Source organism: Budorcas taxicolor, chromosome 6, assembly GCF_023091745.1.
Source record: "Budorcas taxicolor isolate Tak-1 chromosome 6, Takin1.1, whole genome shotgun sequence".
Classification (NCBI taxonomy): domain Eukaryota; kingdom Metazoa; phylum Chordata; class Mammalia; order Artiodactyla; family Bovidae; genus Budorcas; species Budorcas taxicolor.
Window position 1 is genome coordinate 21,832,967 of NC_068915.1, and position 17,563 is coordinate 21,850,529.

Consider the following 17,563-nt stretch of genomic DNA (forward strand, 5'->3'; position numbering starts at 1 on the left):
ATGCCCAGCAGTGGGGTCATACTTTTAAAAATATTTATGGTCTTTTTGTTGTTAAATTAATGTTTCATTAAATAAATTTCAATTTTCTAATTATCTAGTATAAAACTAAAATATATATCAGGAAGAGAATATTTATTTTTCTTTTGCCTCCTCTTGTAAAAATTTTAATCATTTTTCTTATAGAAAAGCTTTTCAAGGAGTATCAGTTACCTTGCGCTATTATAGAAATATGCTGTATTGAAGTGACAAAGCCATTGTTTAACTATAAAATGACTGGGCTTAAAACATGGATTTGATGCCATCTCTATATATCTCTACTTCTAGTCACAATCATATAAACACAGAGAGCAGGAATTATGATTCTTAAAAAGAGCTGTTTTTAAAACTCCTATTGTCTGTATAACTTTTATCACAAAATTTAACAGAAAACCTGAGTTCTTCAGTACCCAGTCTTCACTTTACCTCTTGTCCCCCAGCCCACCACCAGAGCCCTCCTTTGCCTTTACAAAATTCATAATCATTTTAGGCCATAGTAGGTTAGTCAGTTCTTGGGAATAAAGTAAAAATGAATACCTCAGCATGCCCTGAGTATTTTGTGAGCCTGGCAGTCTCATTTCCACTTAATCCTCACAATCCCCTGTGCTGATGAGTGTTCTTATCTCTTCTTTACTAACAAGATTATTGATGTTCAGAAAGATTTAAGTCATTTACCCAATTTTACATAGCTATTTACAATCAGGGCCTAGATTTAAATCAAAGTATTTGAGTCCAGTGCTCTTGACACTGCTGTACACCACTGTGCAATGCAGACTTCAAAGTCTGCTTCAAATTGAAGCGAAAGTTCATGCTTTCAGTAAAATCCAATTTGGTGGTTATTGCATTTGTCCAGGAGAAAGATAATGATTTTTGTCAGAGGTTATTGTAATAGAGCTAAGACAAAAAGGCTAAGATATTTTGGTGACATGGCCTACAGGATTTGCCTAGGTATTAAAAGGGGCAGTGAAAATGAGCAGATGCAAAGAAACAAGCATGACTTCTAACTCTCTAGATGGGTGGTGGGACCATTTACTAAGATAGGGAAGTTCACAGAAAGAACAGCTTTGGAGGTAGGGTGGAGGGGGAGAGGAGAATGAAGGGAGCTTTTTTAATACATAAAACATTGATCTCTTTGATATATTCAGACAGATTATCTGTTGGGGAAGATGGTGGTCTGAATTCTACCTTCTCATCTGCCACTTACTAAATCTCCTGAGTGAAACAGCAACTGTGATAGGACAGTGGGCAGAGCTCAGAGGAGTGTGTAAAGCCAAGTGGGTTCTGCAATCAAGGGGAGAAAAATAGAGGGTTTTATACAACAACCTCATTATTCCTGAGACTGTGAGAAGGCTAATGCACCCACTAGGGACACATGTGGAGTAGGAAAGGGGAACCCACTCCAGGGTTCTTGTCTGGAGAATCCCAGGGACGGGGGAGCCTGCTGGGCTGCCATCTATAGGGTCGCACAGAGTCAGACACGACTGAAGCGACTTAGCAGCAGCAGCAGCAGGGACACATGGGGCAGATTGCTGCGTCTTCTGAGGACACATAGCTGTCCAACAGGAGAGAAGCTTATGCTCCTTCTATGATGCTCAGATTTAAGAACACTTTCAGTTTATCTTTACAGGCAAAGAGTGATAGAGCCTGGACTTACAAAAAGGAAATAAAAACAAACCTTGAGAAATCTACCTGCTAGAAACAAGAAAGAACCAGCGTACCTAGATTAAGTTTACTTCATGGACTAACACAGAAAAAATAAGATCTCTTAATTATGGCATGAAAATAAGGAGATTACATGTATCATTTTTAAATTTAAAATTCCAGTTGTTGAAAGACGTTACCATGGAAAAGTGAAGAAATACATCAAAACACAAACAGATTTGCAAAGTATCTAAGCATCACAAGGCAAAAAATAACAGGTTAGAAGAGAGGTCTAGCTTAGCAATGTGGAGTCACTCACTTGAATAGAATTTCATGTGCAGAAAAATGTTCTATTTACCTTTACTTCCAGAATCAACCTCTGCAACTCTCTATTAGAAAATAAATTTGTGCCTACTAGACATTTCACAATTAAAACATGGCTAGCTGGGCACTGCTAATATATACCAATAGCATTAATTAAAATGAGCATATAATGCATAGAGTGCAAGCAGAGTACCTGGCACTTAAAAGGGCCTCAACAAGTTTTAGTTTCCCTTCTGCTTCAGGAAGCAAGTGTTTGTCCCTTACTTTTACTTTTTGAAGTTGTATTTATCATTTATTTATCTATCATCCTCTTTCTTAAATAGTCTTACAAAAATAAATGTACCTACATATTGTTATTATTTTCTGAGTTACTCCTTTCAATAAAAAGCAAGTTCTAGTTTTTTGAGGAATTTCCAAAATCTTCTCTGTAATGGCTGTAGCAGTTTACATTCCCGCCAACTGTGCAGCAGGGTTCCCTTTTCTCCACCTCCTCTTCAGCATCTATTGTTTGTAGATTTTTTGATGATGGCCATTCTGACTGCTGTGAGCTGATACCTTACTGTAGTTTTGATTTGCAATCAGAAACGAACACAACATTGCAAAAATTAAAAAATTAAAAAGCAAGTTCTTTCTTTTTTACCATTGCTTCTATTAAGAGAAGTACAAGCTTCTAGAATGTGTATTTTTGACTTATATTTACCCTAGGGTATAAATAAATCTTCACTGACACAATCACACATGTTATAAAAGTAAGTCTGTGTATGGAAATAGTTTCTCTGGCCACCATTGAAATAGAATGCAATGAGCAATGCAGACGAATATCTCTCTTATGGCCACAGGACTGGAAAAGGTCAGTTTTCATTCCAATCCCAAAAGTGAAGAGGAACTAAAAAGCTTCTTGATGAAGGTGAAAGAGGAGAGTGAAAAAGTTGACTTAAAGCTCAACGTTCAGAAACCGAAGATCATGGCATCTGGTCCCATCACCTCATGGCAAATAGATGGGGAAGCAGTGGAAACAGTGTCAGTCTTTATTTGAGGGGGGGTGCTCCAAAATCACTTCAGATGGTGATTGCAGCCATGAAGTTAAAAGATGCTTGCTCCTTGGAAGGAAAGTTATGACCAACCTAGATAGCATATTAAAAAGCAGAGACATTACTTTGCCAACAAAGGTCCATTTGGTCAAGGCTATGGTTTTTCCAATGGTCATGTATGGATGTGAGAGTTGGACTGTGAAGAAAGCTGAGTGCCAAAGAATTGATGCTTTTGAAGTGTGGTGTTGGAGAAGATTCTTGAGAGTCCTTTGTACTACAAGGAGATCCAACCAGTCCATCCTAAAAGAGATCAGTCCCGGGTGTTCATTGGATGGACTGATGCTGAAGCTGAAACTCCAATACTTTGGCCACCTCGTGTGAAGAGTTGACTCATTGGAAAAGACTCTGATGCTGGGAGGGATCGGGGGCAGGAGGAGAAGGGGACAACAGAGGATGAGATGGCTGGATGGCATCACCAACTCGATGGACATGAGTTTGGGTAAACTCTGGGAGTTGGTGATGGACAGGGAGGCCTGGCCTGCTGCGATTCACAGGGTCGCAAAGAGTTGGACACGACTGAGCGACTGAACTGAACTTATTATAATGTAAGTGTTGTGAAAACAGAAAATATATTTTCTTTTTATTTTTTTTTTTTTATTTTATTTTTTATTTTTTATTTTTTTTAATTTTAAAATCTTTAATTCTTACATGTGTTCCCAAACATGAACCCCCCTCCCACCTCCCTCCCCATAACATCTCTGTGGGTCATCCCCATGCACCAGCCCCAAGCATGCTGTATCCTGCGTCAGACATAGACTAGCGATTCAATTCTTACATGATAGTATACATGATAGAATGCCATTCTCCCATATCATCCCACCCTCTCCCTCTCCCTCTGAGTCCAAAAGTCCGTTATAGACAGCTGCGTCTTTTTCCTGTCTTGCATACAGGGTCGTCATTGCCATCTTTCTAAATTCCGTATATATGTGTTAGTATACTGTATTGGTGTTTTTCTTTCTGGCTTACTTCACTCTGTATAATCGGCTCCAGTTTCGTCCATCTCATCAGAACTGATTCAAATGAATTCTTTTTAACGGCTGAGTAATACTCCATTGTGTATATGTACCAAAGCTTTCTTATCCATTCATCTGCTGATGGACATCTAGGTTGTTTCCATGTCCTGGCTATTATAAACAGTGCTTTAGCACTGTAGAGCATAGGGCTTTGATTTCTCTAGAAAAGTGGCATTATTGTAGAACAATTGTAATTTAAGGATATAATTTATTAAGTAAACAAAGATAACTGAACTTCTTTCTTAAGGTTATACCTTTACATGGTTCATTTAACTGTTATTTCCAAGGTGAGGTGAGGTGAGGTGAAGTCGCTCAGTCGTGTCCGACTCTTTGCGACCCCATGGACTGTAGCCTACCAGCCTTCTCCGTCCGTGGGATTCTCCAGGCAAGAATACTGGAGTGGGTTACCATTTCCTTCTCCAGGGGATCTTCCCTACCCAGGGATCGAACCTGGGTCTCGCGCATTGGAGGCAGACGCTTTAACCTCTGAGCCACCAGGGAAGCCCCTTCTTTCCAAATATCTGGCTAAATATAAAGACCAAGAGCAATAATAATGATTTTAATTAGGTTTAAAACATTTGAAATAATTTTTGCTTTTAAGTTTACTTAAATACTGTTTTTGAATTCTTATTATGTGCATGATAGGGCAAAACACTGGTAAGAAAAAGATAAATGATATTTCTTGCAATCAAAATTTTCATAACATGGTCCGTAAAGTTAAGATATCCTCAATCAAAAGGTATTTATTGAATGTCAAGAACTATGTTAAGTTTTGGAGACACAAAGATTAATAATGCATGTGCCCATATCCAGAGAGAAGGAAATAGAAACAGGCTTGACTATAATATGTATCTGTGTTATAATATGCTAGGATTAACTGTGTGTATGTGTGCTAAGTCGCTTCAGTCGTGTCCAGCTCTTTGCATCCCTATGGACTATAGCCCACCAGGCTCCTCTGTCCATGGGATTCTCCAGATAAGAATATTGGAGTGGGCTGCCATATCCTCCTCAAGGGATCTTCCTGATCCAGGGATCGAACCTGCCTCTCTTACACCTCCTGCACTGGCAGATGGGGTCTTTACCACTAGTGCCACCTGGGAAGCCCACTAGGTCTAATTAGGAAGTATCTAACCCTACCTGCATGAAGAAATATGAGGGAAGCTACTCCAAGAGTGAGCTTGAGGTGCTACTCTCCCAAAGCTTAGGTAGAAATTTTTACAGGGAAAGAAAATAGATTGGGACTTTCCAAGGGTAAGCATGTACAAATCATGCAGGTTTATTTCAAGGTAACTACAAATAAGGACAGCATCATTTAAAAATCATGTTTTTTAGTGTGTCATATACTGTGGAGAAAGAATTAATTCAGTGACTGATCTTATTTTCTACAGAAATACAGAAAAGAGTAATCTCAAATATTCCAGATTTATGCCATTTCAAAAAAACAAAGTATGCATACCTTCAAGATAAAAAGTCAACAGCAAAAGACACTGGCTGGCTCAACATTTTGGACCACAATATATTAATAACAACATATTAATAATATATTTTAAAGGACAAGCTATGTCAACACATAACAAGACATGAACTCTGTTATTTTGCAAATGATATCAGCCTAGTCCTTTTTCTGGCCAGGCCCATTCTCAAGAAAACAGATCTCTCTTTGCAACTTCTAGAACACAGAAAGATGAGGTGACCTGGCATTTGATTTCAGTTATTTCCTCTCTTAAACCCTCTTCTGTAGAAGGGTAATTTTCTTGAGTCTCTCCCCTTCTGTATGTCAGAAGATCCTAAACCTTAACTGGAGCAGAAAATGGCAACCCACTTCAGTATTCTTGGGAAATTCTATGGACAGAGAAGCATCGCAGTCTACAGTCCATGGGGCCTCAAAGAGTTGGACACGACTGAGCACACACACACTTTTAATTTCATTACATTTTTGTGTTATTTGCTAGATGTGTGCCTTTAAAGTAAACCACATTTTATTTTATTTTTTTAGTAAACCACATTTTAAACCATATTTCAACATTCTTCCCTATTCTACCGTAAAAGAAGCCTCAAAAACATGACATGGCCCCAATATTCATAATAAGTGACAATTTGTTTTTTGTTAATCCCTGTTGAAATTGGTCTTGTTTAATTGAATAGCTGAAATATTGGCAAATAGATTTACTTCTATTGTTCTATAAACCATAGAACTTTTAAGGCTATTTTCTATCTTAATTATTTTCCTCTAAATACTAACAAGCCAGATCTACGCCTTCAGGAGAGAATATCTAAGTGTATAACAAAGAAGCCTTTTGCCTTAAACAAAGGAACCACTCTTCAGTCTAAGCTCAAGTGACAGATTCAATTGGATTTTTGATTTGTATAACAACCACGAAAAACCTATCACCTTGCCCAGCAAGTAAGCTTTCTGTGTGCTTGTCATTTCTGTTGCAAAGGAATTATCATGGAAAACAGCGCTTGTGAGGAAGGCCACATATAACCTAAGAGAGGCTCAACTGATGGAAATAAAGATCCTGATCTGTCCTTTACTTTCCTGAAAGCAATTCTCAGGCAATCAGAATCTCTCTGGAAATCTCTGTTTTCACTAGGAAAATGTATAGTCTTTTGCCTCCTACTTTGCTGGAATGAAGCCATACATATTAAACCGTCCTCAGCATTTCAAACATAGTATTAATCTGCTCAGGTTACCATAACAAAATAACATAGACTGCTATTTAAACAACAGAAATATTTTCTCACAATTCAGGGGGCTAGAAGTATAAGTTCAAGTGTCATCAAGAGTGGTTTTTCAGCCACGTTTGCAGATGGCTGCAACCCTCTGTCTTCACGTGGTCTTCCTTCTGTGTGTCTGTATTCTAATTGTCTTTTCCTTTTAGAACACCAGTTATATTGGTTTAGGTCCCGCCCTAATGACCTTATTTTAACTTAATTATCTCTTTAAAGAAGACCTGTCTCCATATACTGTCACACGCTGAGATACTGAGGTTAGGACTTCAACATATGAATTTGGGAGAGTGACATCCGCAAGATGGCCAGATAAGATGTCCCTCATCATACCCCTTCAACAACAACAATTGGAAATCTATCCATAAACAATAGTGCCCTTCTGGTAGCTGGGGGATCCAGGTAGGAGACTAAAACCACCATGCAGTACAAGAACGAGAATCACTTTGAGAAGATAGACCTGCACCCTGGAGGATGGCTTACCTACCATGGTCCCAGCTATAGACCCAGAAACAACTCCACACCTCAGAGGACTTGGCCACATCCCCATCTGGCTTTGGTTCTGTCACCAGCACCATACCTGGGAAGTCTTGCCCACTGGGAGTCAGATAATAAACATATAGACCTCAAACTCTGTTCACTCCATAAAGCCTGGAGTGGCCCTTAGTTGTGAACCAGGAGTCCCTTGAAAAAACTGACTTAGATGGTCACCCATGGATCAGAGACCCTTTGTGGAAGTCCAGGATTCCAATAGAGGAATTGCAGTACAAAATTTTAAAAATAATCTGAGATTGGATGCCCTGGAAAGAGTAAGAGGAACAAACTGACTTTGTACACATCACGTCCTTCCCATGGCGATGCAACTCGGTACCAAAAGGGTCTTCTCAGCTGTGATTTCTCCCTGAGGGATAAGGTGGTGGTGGTAATGGATGTGACGGATGAGTTCTCAGCTTCCTCAGATGTGCGGAGCCCTGCCAAAGAGCCCATTTCTGTCTCCCTCTATCCAGAGGACTGTGGAGGTCTGCACAACTAGGGGATGGAGAGAGCTGGGAGAGCAGTAGGCAGGGCTCCAAACTGAACCTGTCAAAGGCATTCAGATCCTACTAACCCATCATGGATCCCATCAGGAAGCCAGTTCACAGGCCACTGGGGATGCCTCACAGATGTTACACCAGAGTAGATATTAAATGTTCTCAACAAGCACACATACACACACATACACACAAGTAACTGCGTGAGGTGATGAAGGTGTTAATAATCATCTCACAATATGTACATGTATCAAATCATCACTCTGTACACTTTAACTTGCAAAATGTTATGAGCTAATTATATCTCAATAAATCTAGAAAAAAATTGATAAATTAAAGGATAAGTCAACTTTAAAAATGTGGGGGTGGGGACATAATTCAGTCCATAGTAAGCCTCTATAAGTTCTATCTCTAGCCATGATCCCATAACATCAGTCTTTATTCCTCTTGCCTTAATGTACTTTCTTTTCTAATGTCTTCTTGCCTTCCTTTATGTGACATCCCTTTTGTTTTGGCTTCAGAACATCATAAACCTGAAATTAATAATACTTTCAAAGGCTGTTTCCATTGGAAAACTAAAATTACATTAAAAGTGAAACAACCAATGAAATGTAAAGAAGTGGAATCTAAACACAATACCACACATACACACACACATACACACACAGAGAGAAGCATTTTACACATTTCCATGCATATACATGTATGGTTTTTTGTTTGACCTTAACATAATTCCATACAATCATTGCTCTAAGCGAATGTTAACTGGATAGTCACATTAGCTGGATTTGGCAACAGTGTCAAATTTCTTGGATGACACTAACACAATATTCTCATTTAATTCTGAAATTATTGAGAAAATTCAACTCATCTTCTGGACTACCCTCAACTTTTTTCACAAGTGTTACTACTTAGTTTTATTTTCTCACTTGGAATTGACATTTTAAAATGTGTTCTTTGAAACTGAAGCAACAAAAAAGCCCACCTAAATAATCTAAGATGCACTACTTTATATTTTGATGTTTGTCATTAATTTTTTCCATATATTATTCTTGAGAATATTATAATTTGCTAATATGAAGCTAGAATAAGCAGGCATGTAATTTTGACCTAAAGAGATATATTTGTCATTTAAGAACATTTGTCTAGACAAAAGTTACAGAGAAGTAGTAGGCCCATGGGATGGTTCTTTAAAACATGCTCTGAGATTTTAATCAAAACAGGATGTTTCTTTTCACTACAAGTTGACCATTTCCAATCCAGACATTTACAAAGAATAAATTCTGCCTTGAAGAGTATAATTCCCAGATTTTTTTTAAGGTTGGCAATATTTCATTTAATTTCCTAAGAGAAGGCAATGGCACCCCACTCCAGTACTCTTGCCTGGAGAATCCCAGGGACAGGGGAGCTTGGTGGGCTGCAGTCCATGGGGTCGCTAAGAGTCGGACACGACTGAGCGACTTCACTTTCACTTTTCACTTTCATGCACTGGAAAAGGAAATGGCAACCCACTCCAGTGTTCTTGCTTGGAGAATCCCAGCGACAGGGGAGCCTGGTGGGCTGCCGTCTATGGGGTCACACAGAGTCGGACACGACTGAAGCAACTTAGCAGCAGCAGCAGCAGCAGCAGCCTGATCCATTTTTCTTTTACAACTAAAAACCTCAAAATCATCTATCCTGCATTAATTTAATATGATAGATAAGAACAGCTACAGGCATTCCAGTCTAACCTGCACAAGATATGAAAATCAAAGAATATTTTTCCCTTAGATATATGAATAAAAGGTGCCCAAAGCTTATTCTCACTAACATTTGATATGCATTCAATCCTGCCTATGTGAGTCAAGTGGATTCTAAACTATTAAAGAGGGGCAGTGTTGTTACAAGAGCTACTTCACTTGTCTCACCTCCCTTTTTATTCTGCTAGTAAGTGCCTGCACCAAGGGCAGGGTGGCCACAAGAGTCCATGTCACCATGGAAAATAAATCCCATTGCCTCAGAAGCTGGATATGTCTTTCAGCTTCAAGAAATACCCAACGCCAATCCATCTTTGTATCAAGTCACAATAAAATTTGTTAAGACATGGTGAGAGATTTGAATAATCTTCATCCCAGTCTCTTATCTTGCCTAAAACATATCCAAGTCTACCAACTTTCCTGAATAGCATTTAGAGCCTATCTGAGGCTAGTGCCATTATCTAAGCATGAGACATGGGGGAACTGAGCAATTACACATCTATCATTGCTCAAGGTTTGTGTCAAAGTCCTCTTTCCCTCGCCTTTTTATGAGGAAGATGATTACAATTTCATGATTTCAGTATTTCATAAGGCAGAATAATTCTGTCCACCCGAGAGACTACTTTTGCATTTACATCAAACCTGGGGGCCTGAGAGTTTGATATCTGAAATCATTTCACAAAATTTTATGAGCAGAGACCCACAGTAATGATTAAAACATTATATAGCAATAAATAAACTATAGCAGTTGCTTCACTGTAAAAGATCCATTCTCTTAGGCTCTTTGAGATTTTTCCTAAGAATCTTCAAATAAGCTTCTAAATGTCTTGCAACAGAATCCTTAAGGCCACGTGTATGTGAATTATAAGTTATCTGACACTGTTTCTATACATGCACTTTAATTTTCCTTCTTTTTGGACTTCTTCTACATTGATGGTTGGCAGTTACGTTAAAAGATTCTGATAGCCTTTGCAGCTCTTCAGCTATTGTTGGAAAACAATTTCATGCAAAGGGAGTTTGTGGTTAGTCTGTGTAAAAGCAATTTTATGTATTTGCTGATACTGTATTTAACATAGTAGCTTGAACCATGTTCACACTGTCATAAATATTTTTTCTTGCTCTTAACATTTATTCAGAATGAAATGCAATGCATTCCTGCATCCAAAATAATATATTGATAATATTACTTGTGCACTCATACACATTACTTGAATTTGTTTGCCTGGAAAAGGAAATAACTCATTGTATATTACATATACTCATCTAAAGTTGGAGGACAAATGATACGAGTAATTCATGATGGAGTAAAATCATGAGCATCACCTAATCAACTACATGTCTTTGAGTTTCTTTCTTTTTTTAATTCACTTTAACTAACTTATTTTTCAAAACTCTGAACACCAATTTTATGTGAAATCTAGTCTACATGACTGAAATATGTTAGTAAATAAGACAAGCAGAAAATTCTTGCTTTTTTTTTTTAGTATTCTAGCATAAGAAGACACAAAGTAAAAAATACACAGGACACATAAACTGAAAATAAAGAAAAGGCTAAGGGGTTTAGGGAGTGCTGGAAGGACAGATTGCAATTTTGAATAGGCTGGTCATAGAAAAAGTGATAATTGTGCAAAAGTTTGTGTGAGACGAGGTTGTTAGTCAAAGAGAATAACTGGGGCAAGAGGGAGGGGAGGAGCTAGGGAGAGGAGGAGGAGCTAGGGGGAAAAGCTAAGGAGAGGGAGGAGCTAGGAAGAATAATCTTGGACAGGAACTTCTGCGTACCATGTTGGAAGAATAGTATGATGTTCACATACTCAAGAATGAAAAAAAATCAACCAAATCCATATCACTCAGCCTAATCTTCCCTGATTTACAGGTAACATGCATTGAGTCATTCCTGCTTATAATAAATGAGTAAATGGGCTTTCCTGATAGCTCAGTTGGTAAAGTATCTGCCTGCAATGCAGGAGACCCCAGTTCAATTCCTGAGTTGGGAAGATCTGCTGGAGAAGGGATAGGCTACCCACACCAGTATTCTTGGGCTTCCCTGGTGGCTCAGCTGATAAAGAATCCACCTGCAATATGGGAGACCTGGGTTCAATCCCTGGATTGAATATCCCCTGGAGAACAGAAAGGCTACCCACTCCAGTATTCTGGCCTGAAGAATTCCATGGACTGTATAGTCCATGAGGTCGCAAAGAATCCGACAGGACTGAGCGACTTTCACTTTCAAGGTCTCATAAATATTATTTTTTACTTTATTTACATGTTTATATTCAGATTTCTATGTACTTTAATTTATATTTCAATATTTTTCATTATATCATAATCTTTTTTAGGATAAGGAAGTCGTTCTCTACCTATTATCTTTCTCTATTATATGTTTTTAGACCCGATAGACATTCAGTAAGTGTTATTAATTGTAAGCAGAAAAAACAGACTTAAGAGTCTGGGTTTTAAAAAATCTAACTTAGATTTCATGAATCACTGTGGTAAAGTCTTTTGGTCTTTGCCTTAGCTTCCTAAAGTCCAATTGAAAAGCAATCAGTAAGTTGTTAGATGTGTGAAGCATTGTATAAATGTAAATTATATTTAAATATGCCCCTTAAGTTGTATTCTACAAATATATACATTAAAATTAGAGAGATAAAATGCAGAATTCTGAACACAGTTATTCAGAAAAAAATGCAATTGAAAAAACATGGAAAAAAATCAAAACATTTTACATGATGATGACATTTTGTGAGCTACTGATCTGGAAAAGCAAAATGGCTGTCTGAGGAGGCCTTACAAATCGGTGTGAAAGAAGGGAAGCGAAAAGCAAAGGAGAAAAGGAAAGATATACCCATTTGAATGCAGAGTTCCAAAGAATAGCAAGGAGAGATAAGAAAGCCTTCCTCAGCAATCAATGCAAAGAAATAGAGGAAAGCAATAGTATGGGAAAGACCAAAGATCTCTTCAAGAAAATTAGAGATACCAAGGGAACATTTCATGCAAAGATGGGCTCGATAAAGGACAGAAATGGTATGGACCTAACAGAAAATAGAAGATATTAGGAAGAGGTGGTAAGAATACACAGAAAAACTGTACAAAAAAGATCTTCATGACACAGATAATCACAATGGTGTGATCACTCACCTACAGCCTGACATCTTGGAATGTGAAGTCAAGGGGGCCTTAGGAACCATCACTACAAACAAAGCTAATGGAGGTGATGGAATTCCAGTTGAGCTAGTTCAAATCCTGAAAGATGATGCTGTGAAAATGGTGTACTCGATATGCCAGCAAATTTGGAAAACACAGCAGTGGCCACAGGACTAGAAAAGGTCAGTTTTCATTCCAATCCCAAAGAATGCTCAAACTACCACACAACGGCACTCATTCACATGCTAGTAAAGTAATGCTTAAAATTCTCCAAGCCAGGCTTCAGCAATACGTAAACCACAAAATTCCAGATGTTCAAGCTGGTTTTAGAAAAGGCAGAGGAACCAGAGATCAAATTGCCAACATCTGTTGGATCATGGAAAAAGCAAGAGAGTTCAAGAAAAACATCTACTTCTGCTTTATTGACTATGCCAAAGCCTTTGACTGTGTGGATCACAATAAACTCTGGAAAATTCTGAAAGAGATGAGAATACCAGACCACCTGACCTGCCTCTTGAGAAACCTGTATGCAGGTCAGGAAGCAACAGTTAGAACTGGACATGGAACAACAGACTGGTTCCAAATAGGAAAAGGAGTACATCAAGGCTGTATATTGTCACCCTGCTTATTTAACTGCTATGCAGAGTACATCATGAAAAATGCTGGACTGGAAGAAGCACAAGCTGGAATCAAGATTGCTGGGAGAAATATCAATAACCTCAGATATGCAGATGACACCACCCTTATGGCAGAAAGTGAAAAGGAACTAAAAAGCCTCTTGATGAAAGTGAAAGAGGAGAGTGAAAAAATTGGCTTAAAGCTCAACATTCAGAAAATGAAGATCATGGCATCTGGTCCCATCACTTCATGGGAAATAGATGGGGAAACAGTAGAAACAGTGTCAGACTTTATTTTGGGGGGCTCCAAAATCACTGCAGATGGTGATTGCAGCCATGAAGTTAAAAGATGCTTACTCCTTGGAAGGAAAGTTATGACCAATCTAGATAGCATATTGAAAAGCAGAGACATTACTTTGCCAGTAAAGGTCCATCTAATAAAGGCTATGGTTTTTCCAGTGGTCATGTATGGATGTGAGAGTTGGACTGTAAAGAAAGCTGTGTGCCAAAGAATGGATGCTTTTGAACTGTGGTGTTGGAGAAGACTCTTGAGAGTCCCTTGGACTTCAAGGAGATCCCACCAGTCCATCCTAAAGATCAGTCCTGGGTGTTCATTGGAAGGACTGATGTTGAACCTGAAACTCCAATACTTTGGCCATCTGATGCAAAGAGCTGACTCATTTGAAAAGACCCTGATGTTGGGAAAGATTGAGGGCAGGAGGAGAAGGGAATGAAGGGAGGATGAGATGGCTGGATGGCATCACCAACTCAATGGACATGGATTTGGGTGGACTCCAGGAGTTGGTGATGGACAGGGAGGCCTGGCGTGCTGTGGTTCGTGGGGTTGTAAAGAGTCGGACACAACTGAGTGGCTGAACTGAACTGAACTGATCTGGATTTTCAGCTCTAATGGCCAATTTTTATCACCTATTACTAAATACCTAGATGTTATCATGATTTGACCCTTGGGAAAGCTTTGCCTTCCCCACTGATCCATTTCATGCTTTGTCTATTTCTAGAATCATGTCTCTCATGATTTTTAACCTTGTCAACTTTCATCTGAATCTCCACTTGCAATCAAACGATGAACCCAGTACTTAAATAATGTATTTTCATAGTTTCAAGATGCTACATAGGTCATTTACATCAGGACTTTCTCTGTTTTGTGTTCTAATATGACTATGGGTAAGCCTCAAAATTATTTTGTTTATATGCATTATTTTAAACTTTTTCCAAATTCCCAAAAAATGTATGAACAAATTTACTCAACAGATTGGTTGAGTAAATGAGGAATATTAAATGAGGTTATTCTAGAATGTTGTTACTGATTTTTCCCCTTTCACTTAGAAAGCCAAGCCAAGCCACTTGGTTTTCTATGCACCATGATCACTGTATTGATCACTGTGATCACAGTAATCACTGTGTTGATTACTTTGAGTCTAGCAAATTTTATCCTATTTTATCCTATTTAGAGACATACAAAACATCCTCCCACTCAACTTCCTGTTACAAATTGTACTCATTCCTTATTCATTCATCTTATATCTAATTATCTATCTCTAGCAATACACTAGACACTGTGCTAGATGCTGGGGATATTAAGATAATTAAGAAGTCTCTATGCTTTTTAGGCATTTAAAGACTAGTGGAGGAGAGATTGCATTCTACTTTGACAGGAGCTTTCAAACATATTGTAGTTCAAAAGTGTGGAAAGAGAGGAAATAATCCATGCTTGCCAAAATCACAGAAGTTGATATGTAGACCAGGTGTATAAGCCAACTGCCTACTTACAAATTTAAAGTTAGTGATATTTTCTCAGACTAATATGAATATCCTTTATCACTGTCGAGAAAAACCTTTCCCAATATCCAACTACAAAAGAAACCAAATTAACGTTCTGAAGGTTTCCCAGTGAGCATGGCATTAAAGTAAAGAAATCTGAATAGTCATATTCAGGCAATAATAAATACAGAGGAACTTGCTCAACCCCTACAGTCTGATATACCCCCACTGTCACTCAACAGTCAGTTTCTCTAGATAGAATGTCTTCACTCTTTTATAGTGCAGGCTAGCACAGCCAAATCCCTAGCTCTTTCTCCTTTCTGCTCCCAGGCTCTTTGTTGTTTTTATAAACACTTATTTCCTTCAAGCCAATTAAAATATATTTATATTTGAATGAGTGCCACCCATTCACCAGGTGACAGAAGAATGCTTTCTTGAAACTTAGGTAACTATCCCGATAGTGCCTTGCCATTTTTTGACTTATTGACTATTTCTTAGGCAAGCCATATATTTAATTGTATCGGTAGCAAAATATGATTTGCAGTAAGCTATTAGAACTAATATAATGACTTCCATATTTGCCAAAAATGACCTCTTTCTTTCTTTCCAGGTTGTAAAAATGATGATTATTGTTGTGGTGACATTTGCCATCTGCTGGCTGCCTTATCATATTTATTTCATCCTCACTGCAATCTATCAACAACTAAACAGGTGGAAATATATTCAGCAGGTCTATCTGGCTAGCTTTTGGCTGGCAATGAGCTCAACCATGTACAACCCCATCATCTACTGCTGTCTGAATAAGAGGTAAAATGAAGATTACCAAACGCAAGTTCCTTGTCACTTCTGGCTTCACTGAAAGCATATAATATTGTTTAAGCTTCCTGGTACACAGTTAAGTACCAAAAGGAATGGAAACTTGAAAAATTCACTGAGAGGAGCACAGAGCTAGGTATTTTTCTAGTGAAAAAGTGAAAGTGGAAGTCACTCAGTCATATCTGACTCTGCGAACCCATGGTCTACACAGTCCATGGAATTCTCCAGGCCAGAATAGTGGAGTGGGTAGCCATTCCCTTTTCCATGGGATCTTTACAACCCAGGGATCAAACTCAGGTCTCCTGCACTGCTGGCAGATTATTTACCAGCTGAGACACCAGGGAAACCCAACTCCTCCCTATTTAATGAACTATCTCACCTTAACAATTACCCCCTCAAAACAATGCTCTTGGGGGTTCTAAATGGCTGATTTCTATATAGGCCAAATTCTCTCTCCAAATCCTTCAGAATTACTTGTCAAAGAAAAAGAAATGTCCTATCATTAAAGGAGGTGAGGTGAAGGTGTGCTCAAGTCCTCAAAGAAATGAAGACACTTTGTAAAAATGCACAGATGGAGAGATGATGGCATATGTGAGTGGACTCTATAAAGAAGGGTGTTTTGTAAATAGACTTCAAAATAGAAGGTGTCATAAGAGTAACAGAAGCAATACTAAGGAGAAGAATCCCAAACCTCCCTCCAGTATGATGAAGTCAGTGAGTAAGACAGGGTGCAACCTCTGGAAGAGGGGAAGCTAGTTTTAAAGTGAAGTTGGAAAGAAAAGGAGAAATATTCACAATTAAATTTAAGACTGGGAAAAAACGGTAAACTTTGGTTTCCAGATTAAAAACACCTTAGTTGTAAGGTTAGCACATGGAGGGGGTAGTGTTAAATTTTATAAGGTGAATAATTTCCTTAATAAACCAATATGGTAGACAAGTAGAAATGGGACTTAGTGTAAGTAGCTACTCAACCTAAATTCTCAGCTCTATTTTCCGTTAGACCGCTACCACACCATTCCTTAAGTTTCTTAAAAATATTATTTAATTCTTACTTTTTTTCACTAATTGCACAAACCATATATCAATTCAAATAACCCCAAAAGCAGAGCATATGTTTTTAATCAACTTCATTTAATGGCTTACAAAGCCAAGGATTTTGCACTTTCTTATGCAATTAGATAAAAACATCCAGCTGAGCAATTAATTTTAATATTAAATGAGTCTAATTTATAAATGTGTAATTATTACCGTAAGAATCTATTTCAAACTATGTCATTTTTCAGGGCCGTACCCAGAAAGCTTAAATCACTTATGCAAATGTATAAAATTATTGAAGAAACCTACACTGCTTCTTTGGCATATTGACTATTGATACTGCACTTTTACTCTTTGACAACTTGCTTTTAATCAATGGGAAATTAAGATTCAATTCAAACAAAAAGGACTTAGAAAACTAGTACCAATACTGTGGCATAAATGCTAAAATTTAGACTAGAAAATTAAATTCAAAAAATGAGTTGGCTTGATTGCATTAAGCAGAGCTTTCTGTAGAAGCTGAAGGAAATTTCCACTTGAAAATATGACTTTTTCTTCTTGTGGCCTGCT

General features: G+C 38.1%; 1 protein-coding gene across 1 annotated transcript in view; it reads left to right on the forward strand.

Moving 5' to 3' along the window:
- TACR3 (tachykinin receptor 3) overlaps positions 1-17,563 on the forward strand; it is a 72,991-nt gene that overhangs the window by 55,106 nt on the left and 322 nt on the right. Inside the window, 1 exon segment of the mRNA XM_052642133.1 lies at positions 15,753-15,949. Coding sequence (XP_052498093.1) covers positions 15,753-15,949 — 197 coding nt within the window.